This window comes from Miniopterus natalensis, chromosome 12 (assembly GCF_054644295.1).
Source record: "Miniopterus natalensis isolate mMinNat1 chromosome 12, mMinNat1.hap1, whole genome shotgun sequence".
Taxonomy (NCBI): Eukaryota; Metazoa; Chordata; class Mammalia; order Chiroptera; family Miniopteridae; genus Miniopterus; species Miniopterus natalensis.
Genome location: NC_142092.1, coordinates 70,877,677 through 70,903,879, shown reverse-complemented (window position 1 = coordinate 70,903,879; position 26,203 = coordinate 70,877,677). Strand labels below are relative to the sequence as shown.

Below are 26,203 nucleotides of genomic sequence, written 5' to 3'. Positions count from 1 at the left end.
GTATAAATGCGCTGAAGCGCTGAATTAGAAGTGCCCCCAGCCTCTCTCTCTGACTTTTCAAGGTTCTGCCTCCCACCTGGGTGGCCTAGCTCATGACAACCTGTGTGCCACTTCCTGTGTTGGGGTGGGGAGGCCTCACTGACAGCCAACCACAGTGAGCTAAGTCACTCACTCCAGCTATTTCTTTAAGTACGTCTTTCCCTTCTGAGCCTAAGTGTCCATAGAGACTAATCTTCTTGGTCTAGGAAGAGAGAGGACTGGACTCCAGTAGCCCTTCTGGACCCATAAGATCTGGGGGAGTCAACTCAGTTCCAAGCCTCAGTTTACACACCTAAAAATGGCTATAAGACCTACCCTATTTATCTCCTGAGGTTATTGTGACGATCAAATGCAACCATGTATATAAACACTGCGAAATACAAATCTAAGTATTGCGCTTTCTGGTAAAAAACTGGGATAGTGCCCTGGCTGATGTGGCCCAATAGTTAGAGGCTTGGACAAGGGGTCCCAGGTTCGATTCGGGCCAAGGGCACAACCCTCAGTTGCAGGCTTGGCCCCAGGCGGGGCGTGTGCAGGAGGCAACCAATGTGTCTCTCTCATATTGATGTCGCTCTCCCCCTTTCCTTTCCACTCTCTCCGAAAAGCAACGGAAAAAACATCCTCGGGTGAGAATTGAAAAAAAGAACCGGGGTGGTGGCAACCAGGCAGTGAAGTGAATGCCTCTCCCCTCTGCTCACGGGGGAGAGGACCCCAGAGGCAGGACCCTGCTCCTGGGAGCTGTCAACAGGGCACCAGGACCTGACCTGCTGGACTCAGCAGAGGCCTCAGTCTCTGCCCACCCTGAGAATTTAGATCTAGCCCCACTGCACTCCTCCAACCTAATTAGGGCAGAAGAACCGCTAAAGTCAGTTCTGAAAGACACTCAGTGGTAAGGCCGTGAAGGCCCCGGGCTTGACAATTGGCCGCCTCCATGAGACCGAGGAGTACAGATGGAAGGCAGCTTGCTCAGGTGCCAGCCTGTCAGTTGGATTAAAATGACTCATTTATTTACCCAAGAACCTCACAAAGTGCTTTTACTAACAGGGAGAGGGGGCCTGCGGCTCTCTGAGGAAGGGACGAAGCGAATTCGCCTCTGCCGCCTTCCCGGCCTGCCAAAAGTCATTATTGCCGTGTGTGGAAAGCCATCAGCAGGGTACAGGCCCCCGTTGTCCGGGTGACAGATTGGGCTGCGTAAACAGAGGAGGAAGGAGAGAGTGCAGAAGCTGTCAGAGGCGCAAGATCTTGGCTGGAGCAGCCAAAAAACTGGCAACATGAGTTAGCGTAACTGAGTCAACAGCCAACAATCTCCCAATGATCTTGCCATTAACATAATGAAATAAAGTGGAAAGGAGAAACTTTACCTAAAAAACAAGCCCCCTAGAAAACTGAGAAAGCCTACATTTAGTTTGGGTTGTTAGCTGACATTCTTGTGACTCTTGTGGCCTCACTCCTTTGTCTCTGAGCCTCCTGGCACAGTGGAAATTCCCCAGGAGGAGAGGAAATTAAGAACCACAGACATAACAGTACTTCAAGCAAAGAATAAAAAAAAAAAGGAGGCAGAGGAAAGCAACACAGGTGACGTGACTTAGGTACTGTCTGAAGAACACAGGTGCTGGACAGCCGCTAGTCCAAGACAACCAGCCACAGACCCAGGTGCAGCTGCAAGTGCTCCGATTGCTGGGGCAGGTCACCATGCTCTGGTTACCCAGGGACAACCAGGAAGCACCAGAGTCAGCCTTAAAGCGAGAGGAAGCTGGGACATTCCACTTTCCAGGCTCTCAATGGCATTTCTTTTCATCAATGTAACAACGTATTAAAGCCACACTCCCTTCCTTTGGCTTAGGGTGTGCTCTTCACCATAACCCGGAGGAAATATTTTGTAGACAACTCAGTGTCTTACCTCTGAATCCTATGATTAATTAAATCCACTTGGGAAAGTGGGCTCTGAACTTTCAAATGACTTCTTCCTGCTAATCACCGCTCCCCTCCTAACTTGGCTTCTTAAATCTACTTTTCTAGGGGACACAAATTACACTTCAAATGTGTCAAGACTTGCTTTCACAAATTGGTCTCTCCTACCCTCCTCCCTTGGCCTGGACTCATGTCACCATGGTCACTTGTTTACTGAGAACCCAGTGTACAAAGCCAGGTACCAGGTCCTAAGAAATTTGGTGCAAGAAATGAAAAGATCCTTGTTTTCAGATGTTTACAATCAAGATGACACACACAGACACACACACACACACACACACTCTTGACTGTTCCTCATAACAGAATAGAGCAGGGAGGAAGGTGGGGTGCAGGGAGGGATTTTCAGGCAGTAAAGGAAACAGCGTAATTGTGAGCTCTTGTGTGGTGACACAATTCTCACATTGTCACACATGCAGTCTGCTGGCTTTGTTAAAGGACCCTGGGGTGATAAACCAAAATGGCAAAGGTATGGGATAAAGGGGGAGAAATCCCCACGCAACAGTTACCACCACTCCTCTTTATCCGAAGCAGCAGCTCCCCATCTGCCTGTCCCGACGTGGCCCACGTTCCTCATTAACACTAAGGAGGCTCCTGGAGAGCGTTCAGAGAACCTGGCAAGCAACAGGCTGCCTAAAAGGAGGCAGAGTGACAATATCTCCCCCACCCAGGCATGATCTATTACAACGTGTCTCATACTCCCCAGTCTCAGACGCCAGAAGCATCAGGCTAAAGCAAACAAATACGGCAGCAGTAGAAGGAATACAAGAGTGAATGAAGAACTTATCTGAACCAGGAGGCTGTGCTTGTGTCGTGGCTCAGAATGAGAGAGAGGAGCCCCACCAGCCCTTCTCCAGCCCTTCACCAGAGTAAGGACAAGAGGACACTGGGAGAAGACTGGCGTATTGGCCATACGCTCTAAATTTAGGAAGAAAACAACCGTTTAGGCCTTTAAAACTGAATACAGAGCAGGCATTCCTTAAAAAGTAAATGCATTAAAGAGGCCTAGCAGGCGTTCAAAGAGCTAAACGTCTGTTTCTGCATAGCATGTGATCACCGGGTTACTCTAGTCATAGTGCAATTCCATTGTTGTACAGACAGGGATTTCTCGAATCATCAGTTGGGGATTAAGCTGCATCACCCATAATGGTACAAACAGGGAATGCATTTTAATCTTAAGAGTGAACAACAGCTATGGTGAAGTGCATCCCCAGAGAAGGGCCCTCAAAGGTTTGACTTTCCATCTCAAAAAAGCACAAGACATGCATTCAAACGGCCAGTGCTGCCCTGGCCCATGTGCCTCAGGGGTCAGAACGGCTTACAGCATACCAAAGGGTCACGGGTTTAATTCCTGGTCAAGGACATGTACCTGGGCTGCAGGTTCAATCTCCGTCGGGCGTGTGTGGGAGGCAACCAATTGATGTGTCTCTCTCACATCAGTGTTTCTCTCTCTCTCCCCTGTCTCTCCCCCTTCTTTCTTTCTACTCTCTCTACGAAGCCATGAAAAAAACATCAGCGGGTGAGGATTCACAAAAAACACCAGAACTGTGCCAGAGGCGGCGGCCTCCAGGGTGGCAAAGACAGGCCGAGGGAACGGGCCTGAAAACTGCAGGGCAAATGGTAGTTTTAGACAACAGCAGACAAGCTCTGCCCAAGCACATAGGCGTTCCTGTGTGGAGTGATTTTGTTGTGGAAAGACTTTCTCAGCTCTAATTACTCCCGATAGCTGTAATTTACAAGTTTTAGGTGGATAAAAATCACCAAGATTCACACATTTTCAGACCAACAGCTGTCACTATTAGTGAGCAAATCGCTGAGTCTTCTGCACAGTGGCAGCGGCTACCTGTGACAAAGTCAGGTGACAAACCAGAAGTGCAAAGGAACCAGCCACACCAAGAGGCCCCTGGTATTCCCGCTGTCTGTGGAGCTGGTCACAAGGCAAATTGTCAAGAGAAAAAAATTACAACCACCAATTACAGAAATGTTCAAACATCACATGGAGCACAGAATGATACATACCGTGCAAAAAAGGATGCCTGTGCCGGAATGTGCGAATTCACGGAACACTGCTGTTCTTTCCTGCAAAAACAAGGGAAAAGCCTTATAGCTCTGAGACTGATTCCAGTGAGGTGGGCTGCGATTCCCATAACTTCCCAATTCCTTCTGCTGGACCTGTATTAAGGCACAGAACAGAGAGGCCTTGCCAAGAAAGAGGAAGCCGTGAGTCTTCACATCTAACAGGACTCTCCCTATAGGTTGAGGACTGGACTCTGGCAGAGCAGCAAAGCATGGGGGCAGCACGTGTCAGTGAGACTGAGACAGCACCAGGCTGGGCACATCCTCCAGAACAGCCACCCAGGAGCAGAGACAGCCCACAGGGACACACTTTTTACAGGGGGGCAAGAGCAATGAAGAACCACCCACCCTTCCTGCAGGGGAATTTTGTTAAAAGGTTAAAAAAATTACAAACTCCATATATTTTAACTGTAGAAAAGTTGTATTTATGTCGAAGGAAAAAAAACACAATATCCCGCTGCTCAAAGCACACCACCACCACCACCAGTAACCCCTTGTTCCCTCCCCAGCCCTTCCTGTGCAAAACATATCCAAGGAGGAGCTCTTGAAAAATGGCCCATACTACTTATACTATAGCACACTCTTACCACATATCAATAGGACATGAGCATCTCGTGAAGACATGGTTAGTATCCCATGGGATGGGTGCGCTACCATTTACGAGTCTGGTGCCCCACTACTGGCCACTGAGGCTGTGGCCAATTGCTCACTGCGACACGCTCTGTAAACATCTCTGGAGGTAAGTCCTGTGGGTGAAATTATTCCCTTTGGGTAAATTCCTAAAGGCAGACTTGCTGGACCAAAAGGAGTATACACTTAAAGGCTTTCCGTGTGAATTGCAAAGCCAGTGTTGCAAGCAGTTGAGACCTGGCCATGTACATCTGTCAGCAACAACCAAAAAGGGAAATAAAATAATACAAGTTTGGAAAAAAGAAAAAAAATGAAGTCTCTCCCTCCACTCTGGCACAGCCACCGTGTCACTGAGGGAACCTCACTGCAGTCCTTTCACATGCATGTGTCATCACATAAGCAGGACCCCCGGAACACCTCACTTAGGACAGTGTGCACTGAGCAATGTCTTGTACCAGACGCTGGCCTATGCTTTACACGTCTGTATTGATCCAATCTCCACAACCTTCCAAGCAGGTACTATCATCACTCCCGTTCCAGGAGGAATCGAGGCACCAGGGCCGAGGAACTTGCCCAAGGGACACACACTCAGCAAAGGGCTGGACCGGCACTTGCACCCAGGAAGCTGTTCCAGAGTCAGTGCTCAGGCCCTCCCAAGGAGACTATGTTGGTCCAGTTTGCTGCATGGTCTTCGTAAGGGACCATTTTAATGGATGCACTGTAGTCAAATCAGAACAGTTCCTGAAAGCCGAGATACATCTGAAAACCTGTATATGATAGATCCAGATGTGGGGAAGGAGGAAACCTACTCCTGAGCTTTCATTACAGCCACCAGGCAGCAACTTCACACTGTCACTTCTCCCTGATGCCCATAACTTGGCTGGGGTCGTGTCAATCATTTAGGGAGACCACAGGTCATGTGGAACAGTGGCCAGGATGAGAAGCCAGGAATATGTGATTGGCTGTTTTAGCTCAGTCTGGGCAAGACACTTAACCTCAGTATTTACCCTTAAATACAGATACTCCCATCTTCTTCTATCCCATGGGGAGGCTATGAAGACTACTTTATAAACAAAACCACCTAAATAAAATATTAACAACTGTTAAACTGAAAAACTGAACCATTCCTGAAGAAGAAATAATAATAATTGCCCCTAACATTTACTGAACACTTACTATGTGCCAGCCCTGTGCTAAGCACTTAATCTGCATTAACTCAATGAATCGTCTCAACCACATGAAGTAAGTACTATTATTGGCTACATTTTAGAGACATGCAAACAGGCACAGAAATAAATGCTTTCCTGAAGTCACACAGCCATTAAAGAATAGAGCCAGGAATAGAACCAGAAGTCTGCCTCCAGGGCAATACCCCTATCAACACCCGAGATTACCACCCTATTATAATGAATCTGAACTAATTTCACTACAGAATCTCCTGTATGATCTATCTAAATTCCCAGATCCTTGTGAGGCCACATCCAGCTCCTCTGTCACCCCCAGACTATCCTGCAGGATGCCTCTGGTGAAAACAGACCTAGAGGATTAGGAAACTAAAAAAAGCCAAACAAACAAAAAACCCCAAAAACATAAATGGTATCTCATTATGAAATCAACAAACTCAACTGAATCAGAGATACAGAAGGTGAAAACCAAGAGCTTATAAAATTCACCAAGGCTGGGATATTAAGGAAATTATATATAATCTTGTCACAAATAAGCTGTGCCCTTAGTCACCTTGAGAAATTCACTTTTCTGAACCTTCATTTCCTGAATCATTAAAAAAAAAAAAAAAAAAAGGTTAACAGACTTAATGACCTTTACTGTCTCTCGTGGATCTAAAAATGTTACTACTTTTAAAGCTGGTTCTAGCCCAATCTTACCCTGATTTCTGGCTTTCCTTCACTCCTTATTTCTAATTGGCTAGTAACCAACCTCTAGGACAAGATGGCCCTGATCTCAGGCCCCATCCGTCCCCCTCCTTGCACAACACAGTGACTTCTGCGCTCTGCCCTGACTCCCTAAGTGGACGGTCTACTCATAGGTAGAGGACTGGGTTATGCAGCAAGAACCTAAAGTAAGGAAAGAATTCTACTCTTCTTCCCAAACAAAAACGTTCCTCGGAGCCGAGGCAGAGCTGAGACACAGAGACCCTCTCACAACTGCAAGTGTTGAGAGCGAGCGCTGCATCTTGTTGACAACGACAGCAGTCATGCTCAGCAGTACCATATGGGAGCCACAATTTAGCTCCATTAATGCTCTTAATTTGAAGACATCAAGCCCTAATTACACACTGGGTACTAAAAAGGCAAAACCCTTCCCTGGTGCCAGCTACTTAGTGGTGCTCCGTTGCCTTAACAGCTGGTTGAGATAGATGCAGGCCAAGCGGCCTGTGAGCTCTCAGGTGGACGAGCCCAGCTCCAGGAGCAGGGGGGCAGAACAATAGGCTCTCCTCGCCCACACCGCCTGGGAGGGCGACAGCTTCCAGTTCCCGTGGGCCGCCCACCCCAGGCAATGCCTGCCCAAGCCTGGCGGGAGCCAGTGCTGACCCTGGAGGGTGCATTCAAGTTGGACAGACCCGGCTTGCTCACCTCCTGGTCCATGCTGCCATGCAGCCGCAGGAAACTGAACAGCGGCCAGCCAGATGGTAACTGCCCTGATGCCGGGGCCCCCGGGCCACTCAGCAGGGTCTGGAGAAAGAGGTGGTAGTGGAACTCCACCAGCTCGCAACTTGAGAAAAAGACGATCACCTTCTGCTCTGTTTCAAACTACATCAACATAAAGAGGAAAAACCACCACACGTTTTTATTAGGTGACACTAAAACAAGTATTTCTCTAAAATACATAGTCAGGCCGGCCCCCACTGGGGAACAGGTGACAGACGGCTTTGAGTTATTTTCAAAATTAACACTGATACTCCATGGTACCAGACTGCAGGAAAGGGAAATGACAGCTATGACCTTGGTCCCATTCCCACACCTGAGAAGAACATGCTTTTGGGTGAGGCTGTATGTCAGCCCTGCTCTTCATTTGCTTGGGCCTCACCACACACGACACTGCCCAGCCCAGGCACGTGCAGCGCATCTTGAGGCTCCATTCCCAAGCCCTCCACATACTATTTCCCCATGTACCAGAGAGCGTGCCACATGAAACTAACAAATAAATATACAAATACTGGGCGTCTTTCAAAAACGCAAGCACAGGCTCCTAGCTCTCTCTTACATCCAGCACATTCCTACCCTGTGATGTTCCCAACATCAATCCCAGGAAAGATACTTAAGATAGATTTCAAGTTGAACATAATGGCTATCACTGACCTCTGATCTTTCACACAGTCCCAGAACCACTGACTGATGGATACCTACTAGGTCTACCTTCAAAAACAGGCTAAAAACTGTGTGCGCGTCTCAACTCATTGCCATCAGTGCCTGATACGAATGACATAGGTCTCTCCCCCCTCGATTGAGCTAAGTCTGGCCCCCAGTCCTACCTTGCACTTCTGCAGGATGAAGGCTGCCAGGCAGACCAGCCTCAGCTTGCTGGGAACCAATACCACATACTGCTCGAGACCCTCTGGAATTGCAAAACCATCCAGCTCGTCATCACTACTTTGTGAATCAGAGTCATCAAAATCGGACTCGCTCGTTGAGTAAGACTCATCAAGGCTCTCGTCCAGGACAGAAATACTGACTGGGTCATGTAAACTGATGTCAGCGAGCCGCGTTACACCTGGGAAAAAGTGAAAAGGCAAAAGAGATAACAGGTACACACCATGGAACTGGTCCCATATGCACACCCAGACACACCGCAGAGCCAGACAAACAAGGAAATTCCCGATGGGTATCACCAAGTGCCACCACTGATCTGCCAACTGTCAATCTGGTGGGGCAGACCCACAGATTTCTTCCCAAAGCCAACAACCCACCCACACCAGTGTTTCTAAGCTCACACCTGTGGGAAACCATTGGAGGGGATATTAACAGGTGTCTGCTGCCCATCCCCCCAAAAGGGTTTTGTGGTCAATTAAGTTATAAAAACCCAGGTAAAAAGGTTCCACGAATTCTTTCACAAGGTTTTACAGGCCTTCTCGGGACCTTTACTGTGTGATGGGGCACCATGAATTACCAAGAGGAGATAATGTGTGGCTTTCCCAAACTTTCAAGCACAGAATCCCTTATCCATGGATTCTCAAAATTTGTGTTATCTGGAATACACTGAGCAGATCAGCCGCACTGATGGCATCTGGTATGTGCATATGAAACACAGATGGTGAAACTAGTGAAGCAGACGGAAGAGCAAGGAAGCTGTCCTGTCGCTGAGACAGGACCTGCTATGGGATTCTAGTGGAGTGATGCCACTTCTCCAAGCCCCAGTGTCCCATCTATGAAAGACAGCTAAAAGACAGCTAAGAAGTTCCATCTCACGAGAATGAAAAAGAAATGAGCTTCAAGAACATGTATGTTTTTACATTCCATACCTCTTTAGGAGAAAGGCAGGAGATTGCACTAAAAAATGGACGTGGTTGAGAGATCGTCACTGTCAGGACAAGAGCCCTGCTCTCACTGGGTCACAGCAGCAATAAAAACCTCGTGCAGGCACAGATGGTGGCAGCTGGCCTTCCTCGTGGTCCCCACCCGAGGAACGCCTACAGCATTGTCCTGATTTGTGGCCCTGGATCTAGGACCTGCCCCCTCGCCCTGGGCCGTCATCTGAGATGCCTCCCCCGCCCCAAGGCTGAGCACAGCTGCCCACACACAGGCCCCTGCAGCTGTGTCCACCCTCCTCACTCAGCACAGAGCATCTCTTCACCTCACCTTCCGTGAGAGTCGCCGACAGCAGGACGTTCTGTCGTTCCTGGCACTCGGCATTAATCGCATTGAGTATCACTGTGATAGTCTTTTCAAAACCCAGATCCAAGATTCTGCAGTTTCAAAAGAAGAAATGTTAATCCATGTGAAGACTGCATGTGATACTAGGGGCTTCAGAGTCGCAAAGGAGACAGAAACAGCCCTTCCCTCCTGCCTTTCATGCTCTGTGACCAGCCTCACCTGTCGGCTTCATCCAGAACCAGCCACCGGATGCGACTGAAATGAATGTTCTTTGTGGATTTAATATGATCCACCAGACGCCCAGGAGTGGAGATGAGGATATTGATTCCTTTGCGGAGCCTGTTTAAAGTTATATACTGTAAAAGCAAGTAAATCACACTGGGAGGTATCAATAGAAAACACAGGAAAAGGCAAAGGAGACAGATTCGTGTCTAGCACCATGTGCCACAGCTTGAAATCATGACAAATATGGTTTTAATTTTTCTCTAAAGTTTCCCTCTCCTTTAGAATACAGTTGTTAAGGTCTGCAATTATACTATAATCTTAAAACCTTAACTCTGAAAGGAATCTTTACTATGTATTCTGATGCCTTCTACCTGAGTCATAGGTCCTTCCTAGATACATGGTCTAGCCTGTTCCTCAAGGTATCCATGCCAGGAAACCTCTTACCTGAATCAGTTATCCCAGAATGTTTTTCTTAGGCTGAATCCCTGCTATAATTTCCATATAATGGGCCTAGCTTTGCCTCCATGGACTAGGTAGAATAAATCTAATTTGTGACTCCTCAAACATCCTTTATCCCATTAGTCCATGGTAATAAAAGCTCCACTCTCTGGCTGAATATATTCTCCAGCTTCCTAGCAGTGACGTATGACCCTGGCCTATGCTCTAGAACAAGGTAAGAGGACAGAGAAGACGCAAATCCCACGAGCACCTGTAGGGGGAGGTCTGATTGTCTCTGTTCCTGTTGCAGGAAAGTAGATGTGATGGCGGGACCTCTACTACGAGGTAACTCTGAAAATGGAAGCCTCGCTTAGTGGCACAAAAGGATAGAGGAGCCTGGTCCCAACACTGCAGCACATGCCAGCCCTGATGGGCCGTGAGGCTTCTTAAACGTGAAAGAAAAGCAAACCTTCCACATTGTGGGTGGCACTGCTGTTTGCTGCCTGTTACTCACAGCTGAATTGAACTTCAGCCCGTATCTTTAGGTTTCCACTTCAATATTACTACTCAGCAACAGACCACACACACCGTTGGGTGTTACTACTAAGCATTACACTGTAATACAATAAAAATTATTTTAAAAGACAATTTGGAATTTACTTGTTATAAAAAAAATTTTTATTGATACCCATTACCAGTTCTAACACAGAATTAGAAATCAATGTTTTTGGGTGTAAAAAGCAAGGTACAAAGCATTATGTAAGCTTATGATCTTGTTTTTATAAAAAACAACAAAACCCCAAACTGCCAATGGGAGATGTGTACTGAACAGGGGGACTGCTGAACAGGGGGACCAGAGGATGGCATTAAGGGCATGACCACATCTGAAGGGAACCCCCTGCAGGTTCATCACTATTTTAAAAACAGCACTGTCTAGAGGGAACTGCTCCCTGCTGACTCAATCTGCCCCTATACATGAGACTAGGAAGCACAGTCTGAGACAGGCTCTCTCCAGGTTGAGAAGGACCAAGTCTTACTGAGTAGGAAGGCAGGACAGAGAGAGTCAAAAAGGAATTAACAAACAAACCTCCCCCTACCTGGCTTTTTCTGATTTTCTCTTCTCTCCTCCCATTAACACTCCAGGCACAATCCAGGTAAATGGCTACAGAAAGACATCAGACCAGAATCAATGCGAAGTCCCTTTACCACAAACACAGAGACGGAGTCCAAATTCCTCTCCTCAAAGGAATCGGGAGGGGACCCAGACTTCTCGCTCTTTGAGGTGTTACTGTGCAGACACGATTCTTAGGCACTGCCACACCCAGGGCCACGGTCTGCAATAGCTTGAATTAAAGGATGTGTAACTACCTTCCAACTCTGAGACAGAAATGGAAGCTTCGGAAATGATTCAAGTAGCCTGAATTAAACACACAGTAGAGTAAGTCCACTGACTTCTTTTTTGTTCTTTTGGGTTAAAATGAAGCCTAAGCACAACCCTCCCCACTCAATTCTCGACCTAACTGGGTGGGCTGGCTGGCTTTGGCCTGGAGCCTCTCTTTCTTAAACTGCACTCGCAGCCTTTTAAGTTGCTCTGCACTCGATCACCTTGAGGTTGCTATATCTGTGAATGTCCGTATGTGGCTTACTAGCGACTGTGGTAAGTAGATTATAAAACTTTAAGCACCAGAAAACACTAGTAATCTTGCTCACTAAAAACAGGTAGTTAGTAAGGTTTATATCAATAAAAACCTACACACTGTACCTGAGAAGAACAGGGATATCCGGGGAAAAAGGGAAATTAAGACTAATTCCTAGCTCTTTAAAAATAAAGAAAAGACTATAGTGTATTTCTCTTTCCTCAAGAAGTCAGGAAAAAAGGTAAAAGTGAACTCATGGCGTGCCTTACCTTGAGCAGTTTCTGGAACGTGTCAAAGCTTTGCAGTGCCAGCTGTAAATATTAAAAAATTATTGTTTGTTAAACTTAGACAATGTAAAGTGATTGGTGTCCAAACGTGGACCTCAAGTTAAGATTTAAGAAAAAAGAAATCCTAGCATAGAATCAACTCGAAAAAGATACCTTGATGTGAGAATGACTGTGAGACCTGTCAGTTTGCAGAATGTGGGCAGACGCATCACATCTATTTCTTGGACAGATACAAAAAGTGTTTTGTGCTCCCTCTGCTGGCTCAAATTCCCCGAGTGCCGCAAAGAAGTACAAGTCTCTGGTACACAAAGACGGGAGGAAATGAAGGTGTCGATCTGAACTCAGCTCTCTTTAGGAGAAAGATGCAATTTATATGAAGGGTGAATTGGAAGTGATGCAGCAGGCTGGCCTTTGGGGACTTTAAATGTGATATGACTGTATCCAGGAATGTGCCAAGGCTGAGCAGCAGCTGAACACCAAGAGATGGCCATTCCTCGAGTTGATGAAAGGAAACCAACAAGCCCAGCGGAAACCAGAGAAAGTGAAGATGAACGAGGTTATAACCATTCACCACCATGAAAAACCGTCCACAATCCCCATGCCCACAGACACATATACACGCAGACTCTAAGAGCCTGTAGAGCCCCGTCTTCACAAAGCATCCTAGGAAGTGGCCGGTTCGTTGCTGTCGAAACTTAAATAGCATTGGACTGAGCTGTTGGGGCGCTGCAGGCTGTCAGAGGCTGCATGGAACCTCCATTTCCACAAGCAACTCTCTGCAGGAAAGTGACTGCATCTGACAGAAAAAACATACCCTAATCTGAAATGACCTCTGTAGGCAAATAAAGCACACCAGACAAAAGAGATTTCCACCAAGAAAAAAGAAAAATACCAAGAAGCTCAACTTTTAGGAACATTTTTTGGCACAGTAGCCCCCTTTTTTAAAAAAAAAAGTTCATCTTTAGGACCGAATGCTTTTATTTTCGAATTAAGTTGGGGTGGGGGAATACAAAAATGTGATTACGTAAGTCTCTTTTAAAAAGACAGAAATGTACAGTGTGATTAGTTTTTCGATAACAGGGAAACTTAAGATTTTCAAAGAGTACTTGAATTTTTCTTGTCAGGAACCAGAGGATGGTTCCGGGCAAAGGAAAGGGCCCAGCGGCTTGTGCAGTAGAGGAAAATGGCAAAACCACTCACAAATTCAATAGGATGCCACTGAAAATACTCGCTCAAGACTCATCCAAACATGAGACAGCTTACCTCTCTCGTTGGCACCAGCACCAGCGCATAGGGGCCATCACCACGCTGTCAACAAGGAAAGAAATGCCCTGAATGAAGGTCACAAGAGTCCAGATGACAGAACGTATGAGTGGCCACATGTAAAACATCAGGAGCAGTCTCAGTAAAAAGGGAGAAGCGTGGCTGGTTGGTTCAGTTGGTTGGAGAGTCGTCCCACACACCAAAAGGTTGCAGGATCGCTTCCCAGTCAGGGCACATACCTAGGTCGCGGGTTCCATCATGTCGGGGCACATACAGGAGGCAACCGATCGATGTTTCTCTCTCCCCTCCTCTCTCTCCCTTCCTCTCTCTGAAAATCAATAAAAACATATCCTGGGGTAAGGATTAAAAAAAACCAGGACAATGCCCACCACCCTCATCATCACGAACACTGTTCTAGGGGTTCTGGCCCATGAATCAGACTAGAGAGGGAATGTGTACAAATCTGGGAAGTAGAAGGCAAAACTGTCTTATTACCAGATATTTTATCCTAAAAAAAAAACCAAAAAAAAAAACACAACTAGGTGAATGCAAAATTAATATATAAAAATCAACTGCTTTCTAACACAGAAAATGAAAAAGTACAAACGAAGGAGAAAAATCAGTTATAATAGCAACAAAAAAGATAAGAAGCCTAACAAAAATGTACAAAATCCACATAAAGAGAATTTTAAAATACCTCTGAGGAGCATAAAATAAAACTCGAATAAATGAAAGATGTATCTTGCTCTTGGATAATACTACATATAAGCTAATTCTCCTTAATCAATCAATAAACGTAATGCAATTTTAACAAAAATGCATAGGAGCATATATATGAACACATATAACAACATATATAACCAAACATGTCTGATTTTAAAGACATTTCTGCGAAAAAACATCAGGTGTTAAAACAATTTAAATCTACAGTAGTTTTAAAAAATTGATACTGGCATAGAGAGTTTCCCGTAGCAAATAGAGTCCAGAAGAGAATCAACTACATAGAGAAATTCAGGAAATAAGATCAGGGGCCTTTTATAAGGGCAAATTGGATTATTCAAAGGTAATTTTATAAAAATGTTAGAAAAAAATTAAGTTCACCTTTTTAGAGATGACATAAAATTCAGAAACTATGAAACACAAATAAATTTTATTACATAAAAATTTAAAATTTCAGAATGAAAATATAATACCCAAGCAAAATCAAGAGTCAAATGACAACATGGGGGAAAATTAAAGCCACATATAAGAGAAAGGCCAATCTCCCCACCTTACAAGAAAGGTCTATAATTCAACTGAAAATAAAAATAAAGACCAAGTCAAGCAGAAAAATGGAGGACATAAGCAGTTAATTTATGGAAATAATTCAAAATATGACTTTTACACACAAGATGTTCAACTTCACTCCTAAGAGAAATTTAAACTGAAACTATAATACAGTATTTTTCCCATCAAGTTTGCAAAATTAAACAGCTGACAGTGTTGATAAGGGCACGGGCAAACAGGAAGTCTTGTGCACTGTTGGTGAGAGTGCAAATGGTATGATGCCTGTAAAGGTCAATTCTGACATTATCTGTGAAATAAGAATGCAAATTCCACTTAGAGGAATTTCTCTAAAAGATGGGCTCGTACGTGTACATAAAGAAGTGGTATTTTCCAGAATGCAGAGTATTTATAACAGCCCTGTTTGTAGCTTCCACCAATGAGGGAATGATTCACTAACTTACTGTACATACAGCGGAATACTAGGCAGCCCTTTAAAAACCAGGCAGATCACGCGGTGCTTACCAGATAAGAAACTTTCCCCAAAACCTATTGTCATGTGAACAAAAGCAGAGCTCATGACATTATGCATAACAAGCAACCATTTGTGTATCAAACACACGCTTCAATTAAAGGGACAAGAAGACCTGTGCAAGTTCATTTTTGCTTAACATGCAAACAATACCCCTGGGAGGACACACGACAGGCTGGTGACAAGGACCACTGCACCCTACGAACCACACCGCTTGGGGAAGGCGGGGGAGTAGGATGACTTCCTTTTCACTATACAGTTTTTGGTACTGTTTAAATTTATTTGCCATGTACATTATATCTGAAAGTAGTAATAGTAGTAATAATAACAACACAAGAAGAGAATTAAGTAATCCGATAAAGGCCCCAAAATCACCGGTGCCTTGAACCTTGAAAGTGCTCAGTGACTGGATCAAAACAGAGCAGCAGCTAAGTGCAGATGTAGCAGCAAATTCAATCACAAGAATGGTCTTCGTGTTTTGCACAGGAGACATTTACCCACAAGGAGAACAGGATTTGGAACTCAAACTGGAGCCGCCTGTACTCAGCATGTTTGGTGAGGCTGCGCTGGAGCCAGGCAAGAACGGTAAACATGTTAGCATGACAGCATCAGTGAGCCTCGCTGTGACGGTGGGGGATTCTGACATTTCAAAAGGTGTGACTACACAGACGAGAAGAAAGGGAAAGCGATTCTTCGCAGGGCAGAAGTGAGTGAAGAGATGGATGTGATGTTAGAAAAATCAGAGCCAAAATGACTGAGAGAATGAACGCACAGCAGAGAGGTCCATTCCCATCCCCCAAAGGAACCGAAGGACTGCTGGGTGCCTGGAATTTGCTGCTCCCTCCACACATTTTTTACAGGACAAATCAATCAATTGATCAATAAAAATTGCACAAATACTACAAAGAACTCCCTTAAGCCCTTCTCCCCACTGCCTTACATGGTATGGATTATCAAAATCACAGTACAATGATCACAACCAGGAAATTAACATTGATTAAACACGATTAATTAATCTACAGGCCTTATTCAAATTCCATTAACTGACCTACTAACGTCCTTTGCCTAGACTAGGATCCAGCTCAGGACCAGACCTGCATTTAGTTGTCACATCTCCTTTGTCTGTTAACCTGGGTAGTTCTTCAGTATTTCTTTGTCTTTTGTGACCTTAATACTTTTAAAGAGTACTGGTCAGTTGCTTTGTAGAATGTCTTTCCAGTTGGGTTTGTCTGATGTTTGCTTATGATTAAATTTGGGTTATGCATTTTTGGCAAGAAAACCACAGAAGTGGAGCTGCGTCCTCCATGAAACTTGCAGGAGACCCAAAAGGTCCACACATCTCAGCACTGGCAATGCCAACTCTGATCGCTTGATTAGGAGGAGACAGCCAGGCTTCCCAGTTGAAAGGTTACTGTTTTCCCTTTGTGGTTAAGAAGTAACTTGTGGGGAGCTACTCTGAAACTATGTAAACATCCCATTTCATCACACTTTCACCACTCATGTTAGCATCTGTGATGACTCCTGCCTGCAACACTCCCACTGTGGCATCTGCCAAATTTGGACTCATGGAATTTTAGTTTACGGGCTATAATCCAACACTCTCATTATTTATTTTGGCACTCAAATACCAGGTGAGCTCAAGACATGCCTAATTCTGTATGTTCAAACCGAGGAAAAAAAACACACGAACCAATTAGCTCTTCTTATCTATTTGTGAACCTACCTCACTTCCTATTTCTAATCTTGCTATTTCCCCTCAAGACTAACCAGGGCTGTGTTTGAGATTCTGGGCCAGGTTTTGAAACACCTATGTCTATGGAACGAGGCAGTTAACTGGCCTCCCAGGCAACGCCAAGAACCCAACTGTGGCCCAGGCACTAACTAAATGTGTTTCACAACTAAAGATAAGTTCTACACAATGCTCAATACTAGAGGCCCATTGTCAGACTCACTAATTGGGTGTTTATTTTCACATCTACTATTCATGATAAATCACATTTTAATATTATGTTCACCTTTCGTAGGCAGAAGAGCTTGGTTTCTGGCGCCACAGAGAGCTGAGGTAGGAATGCAGTTCCCTATTACTCACCACATGGTCTTGATTAAGTTACTGAACTTCCTCAAGCTTCCATATTTCATGAAAACTTGGGGTAACAGTAATACCGACAACTTGGTGGAGCCGAGGCAGTTAAAGATTCAAGATCACACAGGCAAAGCATCCGGCATAGTGTCTGACATCCGGGGAGCATCTGACAAATGTCCCCTATCGGACCCACTACGATGACGGTGAAATACATTTACTCTGCTATACTCTGGGCACAGTCTTCAGAGGCAACATGCTGTGTGATAAATGAATTAACAAAGTAAGGAAACAATGCTAAGTGAAAGCAGATTCTTTCGGTCCCAGTATTACTGCTGTGCTTCAGTTTGATGGTTTCTTATGCACTCTGAACAGCAGCAGAAAAATACACCTGACACTCACCTGTATTTTTGTTTTCATTGCCTGAAGGGACTGGACCACGGGGATGCAATAGGCAAGAGTTTTACCTTTTAAAAAAGTACAAAAAAGTAATTAAAACCAGAGCCCCTGTGGATGACAGTAAAGGAAAGCAGCCCTGCTCCCTGTGGGCCGCACTGAATCTGGGGAAAGGAAAGAGCATGTCACATGGCCAGGAAAGGCAGAAACGGAGCTCACCTGTCTCACACTCCTTTTGTAAACTCAGTCCTCTTTATAATAAACCACCAGCTTCAGCACCCTTCTCCCTCTAACACGCGACACACTGATACATTTCCTAAACTACACAAAAGCTCGACCTGAGGACTGTCTCCAGAAGCTAGACAGTCCCCCTCTGAAGTGGTCCTAACCTCTCAAATGCACTGTGTGGTGCTGGTGTGGGAGGAGCCAGGCTGAGCGCCAGCCCCAGTCGCTAAAGACCAAAGAGCAACCTAGGATGGTGATAACTTTGGGCTTCCACCCACCTGAATGGTAGTTGAGATGGGGGAGTGGAGAGCAGCTGAGTGACCATGAAGGGCACAAGGGGGTCAGAAGAGCATGCCTGCGCTGTTCCAGAACATGCAAAAGCAGTGTTGCCTGTCTGAGCAAACGGCTGGCATCCAAACAATGTGTGCTCGGGTCAGAACTGTGTTTAACACCAGAAGAAAACACTCATCCCACTGGAGCAAGGACGGGCAGCTCTGGCCACAGATGGTGGGACTTGGCACAGCTCTGAGACAGGCTCCAAGGAATGAGAGCAGAACTTGTACTTCATGACGGTTCCTGCTCATGGCTGTCAATCATCCCCTTCCTCTCACTGTGTGAACTAATTCAGGGCTCTAATCATAAGTAAGCATGGCCTCCCCTCCCCCAAACAAAACAAAGCAGCCACTACCACAGAAGACAGACATGACTATATAACCTACTCCACAGTAGTGGCCTAGGTACCCTGGGAAAAGTGGTAGAAATTAAATGATGACCGACCTGAGCCCGTCTGGGATCTCACGAGAGCATCTCTGCCTTCCAGCAATGCAGGAATGCTTTGCTTCTGGACACTTGGATCATTAAGAAGAAAGAACACATGGTTATTCAGAACATAATACCGCTCATGCTTACAGGGAGAGGCACAGGACACACAAAATCCAACTGCCCCACGCTCTGGTTATCGACTGCCCCCTTAGAAGTAACCTAGACATTCAAGTGAAGGTGCTGAGAAACTTTTGATGACAAGAATAAAAGTTCAGTTAAAGTTCTGGAACTTAGCTGAAATGTTGAGGCAAGCCAGACACTGGCCATTCCATTACACTAATTAAAAACAAAAACAGGACAAGCATGACGACAACCTGGAGCTATCGTGAAAGCACGAGACACGCTCTCTTGCCTTCTGGAAGAGGGACTATGAAAGGAAAGGAAGTAAAACATTAGGGGCAGATCCCGGTGCAGAAGAGTAAAAGGAAGCTGTGAAACCCCCCTGGAGAGCCAGGACTGTTCACACCCCAGAAAACCAAGACATAACTGTAGGAACACACCGAGTCCTGTATGAGTCCGCATACACATTTAAAAACCAGCCACTAGCCCGGCCGGGCATGGCTTAGCGGTTGAGCATCAACCTAGGATCCAGGCGATCGGGGTTCGATTCCCGGTCAGGGCACATGCCTGGTTGCGGGCTTGATCAATGACATTCTCATCATTGATGTTTCTATCTCTCTCTCCCCCTCTCCTTTCCTCTCTCTGAAATCATTAACGACATATTTAAAAACCAGCCACTAAAAAGGGACGGAAATCATTTAAATTTCATTGCCAAAGCTGAACAAAACAAATGGTGAGAGGGACTTATTTTATTCTTAATATTCTTACTTTTGCTTACAGAAGTACACACTCAGGGAGCATGCTCCTCTTTCAATACTGTTTCTAGCTTCCAGGAATCTTCATTATTAACATTTAAAAAAAATTCAGTATCCCATTATACCCAACCAAATATTTACTCCTGGTCTTTTAGGTAGACTGTAATTCTTACCACTAAGAAACTGCATGATAAATTCCATATTTTTAACAAATTGTTGTCAGGGAAGCACAACAGTGAGATCTTGTGCAGACCATCTTCTGGACAGAGACCTCTCACAGTTTAGAGCTGAGGGCAGAAATGAAGGGGGAGCCGGTCTCCCCACTTGACAGGTGGGGAAACCAAGTGGCTAAGGGACATGTCAAGCCCTCGACAGTCAATAACCTGGCATTGATCTCTAACACTAACACACAAATTGGCTCATTCCTCCACAGACAATTCAGATTTCACACAATTTTACCCACTTAAGTAATAAGAAAATCAAGGCTGGCTTGGAACTCTTACCTGGTCATGTTAAATACGTTCAAGACTGTATTTAATGTGGAAATCTGAAAGACAAAAAATAAATACTCTTTATCAAATTTTTGGTATAAATATATTTAATATATTTATACCAAAATATAAATATTTATATTTGCAAATAAGGATGCAAACAACAACAACCCACAGGGATGAAACTGATTGCCATGACCAAATTAAGCTCCTCCAACCGGTGGTGCTCAGCTGGGTCTAGTTTTGCCCCAATGTAGCAACATCTGGAGAAATTTTTGGTTGTTACAACTGTGGGAGGGGATACTACCAGCATCAAGTGAGTAGGGGCTCAGGATGCTGCTCAACACCCTACAACGAGTTACCCCCAAGTGTCCGCAGCAGCCAGGCTGAGAAACCTCTCAGACCCGCAGGTGAGCAGACAAGCTGTGTAACCCACCCTGGAGGAGGAGGGTGAGCCAGGACATGCAAGCAAAGGAAATCACTGAAGTTCATGTATTTTCTCTCCTTTCTCAGAAATAAACATGGAAAACTCACTCATGGTCTAAAAAAAGGGAGAGGAGGCGGGCTCATTTGTTTGTAGAAAATGCATCTTAAAATAGTCTCTTTCTCCTTCAATTCTTTATAACCACAGATGGCCCTTAACAGCGAGACACAGCTCAGTTCCCTCTTATGGTCACCGTGACATCTGCCACCCAGAACAGCCTCAATGCATCTACCCAGGAGGCTGACTTAAAGGAGGCTAAATTAGGTGAGGAAAGCCTTTAGCATTTTTAAAAGGGGTGAGAGCGGGAAGGGGACACGGGGAACGATGCGTGAGCTCACTTGCCTTGTCCGGGGAGAGCGCCTTATCAGTCTGAGCTCACCCAGGTGATTTGAAGCAGAAAGAGCCATGCTTGGACTCCCTTCCTAGACTCACTCCAGGCACTCGGAACGGATAAACATGCCAAACCAACTGCGTGAGCCACGGAGAGACTTACCAGATGTGGGTGGAGGTCCAGCTCATCAAAAGCATCTGAAGAAAATACCTTTTCTTGCACCTGCTTGACCACAGGTCTGCAAATGATGAACAAAACCCAGGCCTCAGTTCCAATAAACAAAGAAAAAGGCAGTAATTAGCTCCTTTTATTCCTGAGGGGCCCTGCACCTGGGCATACCTGTGCAGCTCTGGAATTTCAGGGTTGTTTTTAAACAACGATGAAGTCTTAACGCCCGGCTTCTGCTCTTGGTTTTTCTCACTCGTGCTAGCCAAAGACTTCTTCTGAGAAAACACCTTCTGTGCCTTCCCCTTAAAACTCCTCTTGGCGTCTTTAGCAGCAGTTTTCTTGGCTGGGAGAGAGGATGCTGCGCTCCTCCGTTTGGCTAAGGCAGCCTCACTGGACGCTTGGCGTTTTCTTTTGGTGGCCTGTGCGCGCTGCGTTGTTCCCCCAAGGAAAGAGCAGCAAGAGGTGCATTAGTCCATGAAGACAGACCTCAGAGTGAAGCGTGACTGCCCACGGAATTGCATCTCTCCCTGCAGAGATCATTACGCCCCATATGCCAAGCAACAGTTTAGGGTCTGCAATCAGACTCTTTGACTCAGTTTTTTGCTTCCAAAATCAAAAAAAGAAAAAAGCCCCACAAAAGCTCAGCTCACTTATATACGAGACCTCACCACCCACTTTAACCGCCAACTCAACCAAAATAAGGGTGAGGATCAGGAAGGGAGAAGCATTTTTTGGGCTGAATATTAACAAAGAAGTCTGTTTTAAGAGAAGAGAGAACCCACCTGGTAAAGTGTGTGTGCTAAGTCAGTACACATCCCTAGGAACCTATTTACATGAGAAGGGAGGAAGGGGAAGGAAGGAATCTTTTTCCTCTACCAACAAAGGCCCAGGAAGTGGAAACCTTCATCACTGCTCCACCCAGAGTGCTTGGATGGCTGTCATGCTCCCCTCAAGCTGCTCCCCCAGATTCAGGTGGTGTGGAGACAATGCCTACTCGCCATTTCCATTCCAAACGAGAACCCTGCTCCATCCATCACTTCTACCACAATTATTTCCAACTCTCCTCACCCTGCAAGTCCTCACCTGATCGCCGACCGCAGGCTACACCACCAGGTATTTTCTTGCCCATTGCTTATTTCCATAAATTTAATGTGGTTAAGCACACGCTGTCCAAACTGCCCCCAGGAGAAGAAACACCCAATTCCTCTCTTTTCTTTGGCTTCTCTTCCAATTTACACAGGAAAATGGAAGCATCCTGAAGAGCCAGTGCTTGCTACTGCGGAGCTCTGGTTTCTCTGGGAATATGTTCTTTCCCCTTAGCCCGAGATGACTTTCACGTACACGTTGGCATGTTTTAGCTATGACAATCGGCTTCAGACTAACCTACCAAAATCAGCTTTGTTCCTGGCAACCAAAAGGTCTTTTATATCTAAGTAATTCAACAAACATAACTTCAAAGTTTTAATAGTAATCATAAGTACTGACTTACTTCATTTTACAAACTTATTTTTATAAAGTCCCAAGTTCATGAATTTTCAGATTAAAGAAAGAGATGAAGTCAAGTATCAGGTCTGTTGAGTCATTTGCAAGGTGGGATGAATACGCAGACTTGACACATTTCGGAACATGGACTCTCGGAGACTATAAAGGTGGAAGGGCCACTCCCACCATGCAGACTTCCTAGGACAGGCTCCCTGACAGGAGTCCTTGCCGTTGCTGCTTGCACATCTCTTACTGGTCTCCAGCCCTCAAGGCAGACCAAATTCTAGGAGTTTAGAAGCTGTTTCTGACATTCAGGCAGGATCGGCTGTCTCAAACATCTACTACCTACAAGCCTGAGGTTTGCTTTCTGCTGCAAAGCGGAACAAGCTCACTTCCTCTGTATGTAATTCCTTAGAACATCATATGACTCCTTTTCTCTTTGGACTAAATATTCCAAATAGGACACAAACTTTAGATCCCTTACCATCCAGCTCACCCTTTATTCCCACGTCAACCTCTCTCTAAAAGCAAGTACTCAGAGTTAAACACAGTATTAGATAGGCCTTCCATCGCTCTTAGGCTAGAATCGAAAATCTGTAATTTGATGTACAAAGTCCTCTAGAATCTGGCTCTGCCCATCTCACCAGTCTCAGCTGTACCCTCTGCCATCCTGGTCATCCTTAATTCCTAGCATGTACCATGCTCCTTCTGTCCTCAGGGCCTTTGCACATGCTATTCCCACAACCATTTCTCCAACCCTCCCTCTGGCTGGCTAACTCATACTCATCTTTCAGATCTAGGCTTACTGGGTCCTCAGAAGAGCCTTTCCTGACCTCCTGCCCACCCAGTCATCCCCCTGCATTGGCTTCTGCCTGGTACAAGGTAAGTGCTCCATTACACACAATGGAATTCTCCCTTTCCACAGTCTGGATACTTTTCTACTACTTGTTAGCTCCCCCCATCCACAATACATTAATTTAAAAAGAGTTGACCACTTAGCAGCTGTCAAGTAGCTTGATCCTTAAGCTACATAGCTGAAAGATCAGTCAACCCCCTGAGGAAGTCACAGACTCATGGAAGAGACAAAAAAGTGTAAAACCGGACATCCAAACCTATAGCTGTGCTTTAGAAGAGGTATCTACAAGGGTTATGAGAGCACAAAACAGGAAAGACTACCAACACTACCCCTATGGCAAGGGGACAGGAATGCTTCAAGAGGTGGGATTTGAGCAGACAGGAGCAAGGACATATCTAGATCTACTCAAAATTAGCTGCACAACATTAAGCGAATCACTTCTGAGTGTCTATTCCTATTCCTGACAAATGACCTCTGGGGCCCATCTAGCCCTAAAAGTCTAGATACCATGTCTTTGATGTTAATAAACATACTGAGTAGATATTACGCAAGGTGGTATGCTAAGTACTTACATGAATTATCTCATTTACCAATACCAGTGCTGATATCACCTCATTTTAAGCTGAGAACACTGAGATGTGAGGTAAGCTGCCCCAGGACCACAGAGCGATCGAGGCTTTGCCCGGGCATCGACTCCACAGCCCAGGTTCCTGACAATAATGCTATAATACCACTTATTAACTGTATGCTGTTTTGTTAGAAAATATCATGAATATCTGATCCCTATTTTGTTTTGAGTTGTTTTCTAAAAGGACATCCACCAAAATATTAACCAGAGTTATGGGTGGTTTTAAAAAAAATCTACTTCTGAAATTTTCTACAATAATCTTGTATTAATTTAATAATACAAAGAAAAAAATTTTAGAAAGAAAATATCCTGCACAGTGTTAGATATAGCAGAATTTAAGCTGTCAAAGTCTTTCCAAATCCAGAATATTAGCTACACATCCCAAGTTCAGGCTACTAGCAAATTTGGTAAGTATATCCATAATTCTCATTCAAGACACAAATGAAAATGTAGATACAAACAAGACCAATGCAGGCACTTGTCATCACCTCATTAATACCCTTTTGAAACAATAGTTCAAACACTCCTAAAATCAGGTACTCCATGTTTATTCAACTCACTCAAAGTTTCAGTAAATGCTTTTTATGTGTCAGTTACTAGGCAAGTACATTGGACAAGCACCCCACTGACCTCCTGATGTAGCAATTCTATTACACAAAATGGAACCGATATGAACTTATTTATGTTTTATCATTGGCATTTATTAAAGGCCTCTATGGGTCAGAAAGTGTACAATCTTTATGTATATTATGTCATTGAATCCTCATAATCTTACACGAAGTAGAAATTATTGTTCTCATTTTATGGCTAGGAAAAATAAGGATCAGAGAGGTGAAGTCACTTCCTCGAGGTCACAGAGCTGGAGTGTTGCAAGGCTGGCGTCTAATCCCAGGTCTGTCCTACTCCAAATCCCATGCTCCCCAGGGCTCTTCTGCGCTTCCCCTCCCCTTCCCAAACCCCCCCACCGTAGGCTAGCTGAAAACTCCTTACTCCCAAGCCTCTAAGTCCTAAACCATGTCACTAAAGAAATCACCAACGAGAATGGAGGCACCGAGTGTTACCTTATAAGAACGCGAGGGCCCTGGCCAGTTTGCTCAGTGGTTAGAGCGGCGGCCCCAGACCGAAGGGTCCCGGTTGGATCAGGGCCAAGGGCAAGTACCTCGGTGGGAGGCCCCAACCCCGGGCCTGGATGAGGCCAGCGCGGGAGGCAACCAATCGGATGTGTCTCTCTCCCCCACCCCCACCCCTTCCACTCGCTCTTTGAAAAGCAACGGAAAAAATATCCTCGGGCGAGGATTAAAAAAACAAAAAACAAACCACCAAAAACACCACACAAAATAACCTCGAGGAATTTCAGCTTCAACACACGCACTGCACTGAATCTTGGCAATGAACTCCTGAACAGAATTATCTGTTGCTTTTCGAGAAAACACGCACACAAAACTTCCTTGGTAAGAGATCGCGCCCTTCCCGGTGCCAGAGGTAACGCGATGGTCCCACAGGCTTCCTGCCCGTAGCCCTCCCCTCGTCTAGCGGATAAGTCAGTCATCCTGGAATCCAGTTCTCGACTCTGGCTTGGCTCCAGTTCAAGGCCTTCTCCCCCCCTAGCCAGGGAATTCTATTGATGAGTTGTACCTCCCCCCCCCCCCGCCCCTCCACTGCACACGGATGAAATCTATGCCATTTTTTGAAAGCACTTAAAAGAAAGTTCTAGTCTCTGGTCCCGATGGCTGAAACAAACGACCCTCCCAGTCGAGAAAACGGCGGCTGAGAGGGGTGGGTGGTGACATGGCCGCGCCTCACGCCCGAGCCGCGCTCCTAACTTCTACGGAAAAGGCCTCCAATCCCTTCTTCCGACTCCACCAACGGGCAGCCCCAGCTCGCTCCCGCCCCCCCCCGCAAAACATCTCCGAGTGTGTGTGGGGGGGGCGGGGGACCCTGGTCTTAGATACGAGTTGCTCAGCGACACCTCCAGAAGTTGCCTGACTTTCCCCCCCAACTCCGGAAATTATTCCAAACCAGGCCCAGAGGCAAGGCGGCGGCGCTGGGCCTGCCGCGCGGGCAGGGCCTGGAGCAGACGGGCCTGCAGCCAGGCCAGAACTCACCCGCCTCGCCAGGGCCGCGCGGGCCCGGGAGGACGTCCCGGAGGCGCCGGCGGGGGCCTCGGGAAGGCTGAGGGGCACTTCGTCGGTGACTGCCATGGCCGGAGAACAGACACTAGCACACGCGGGCACACGG

At 45.7% G+C, this 26,203-nt stretch overlaps 1 protein-coding gene across 1 annotated transcript in view; it reads right to left on the bottom strand.

Annotated features, from left to right (window-relative positions):
* Positions 1–26,181, bottom strand: part of DDX31 (DEAD-box helicase 31) — a 62,731-nt gene extending 36,550 nt beyond the window's left edge. Inside the window, exons 1-14 of the mRNA XM_016196593.2 lie at positions 26,071–26,181; positions 21,171–21,427; positions 20,994–21,069; positions 20,029–20,072; positions 18,666–18,736; positions 17,670–17,734; positions 13,393–13,437; positions 12,112–12,153; positions 11,303–11,367; positions 9,762–9,881; positions 9,528–9,634; positions 8,204–8,442; positions 7,305–7,481; positions 4,027–4,086 (exon numbers count right to left, since the gene is read on the bottom strand). Coding sequence (XP_016052079.2) covers positions 4,027–4,086; positions 7,305–7,481; positions 8,204–8,442; positions 9,528–9,634; positions 9,762–9,881; positions 11,303–11,367; positions 12,112–12,153; positions 13,393–13,437; positions 17,670–17,734; positions 18,666–18,736; positions 20,029–20,072; positions 20,994–21,069; positions 21,171–21,427; positions 26,071–26,166 — 1,464 coding nt within the window. The 5' untranslated portion in view covers positions 26,167–26,181. The remainder of the gene's footprint in view (positions 1–4,026; positions 4,087–7,304; positions 7,482–8,203; positions 8,443–9,527; positions 9,635–9,761; positions 9,882–11,302; positions 11,368–12,111; positions 12,154–13,392; positions 13,438–17,669; positions 17,735–18,665; positions 18,737–20,028; positions 20,073–20,993; positions 21,070–21,170; positions 21,428–26,070) is intronic.
* Positions 26,182–26,203: the final 22 nt, after the last annotated feature.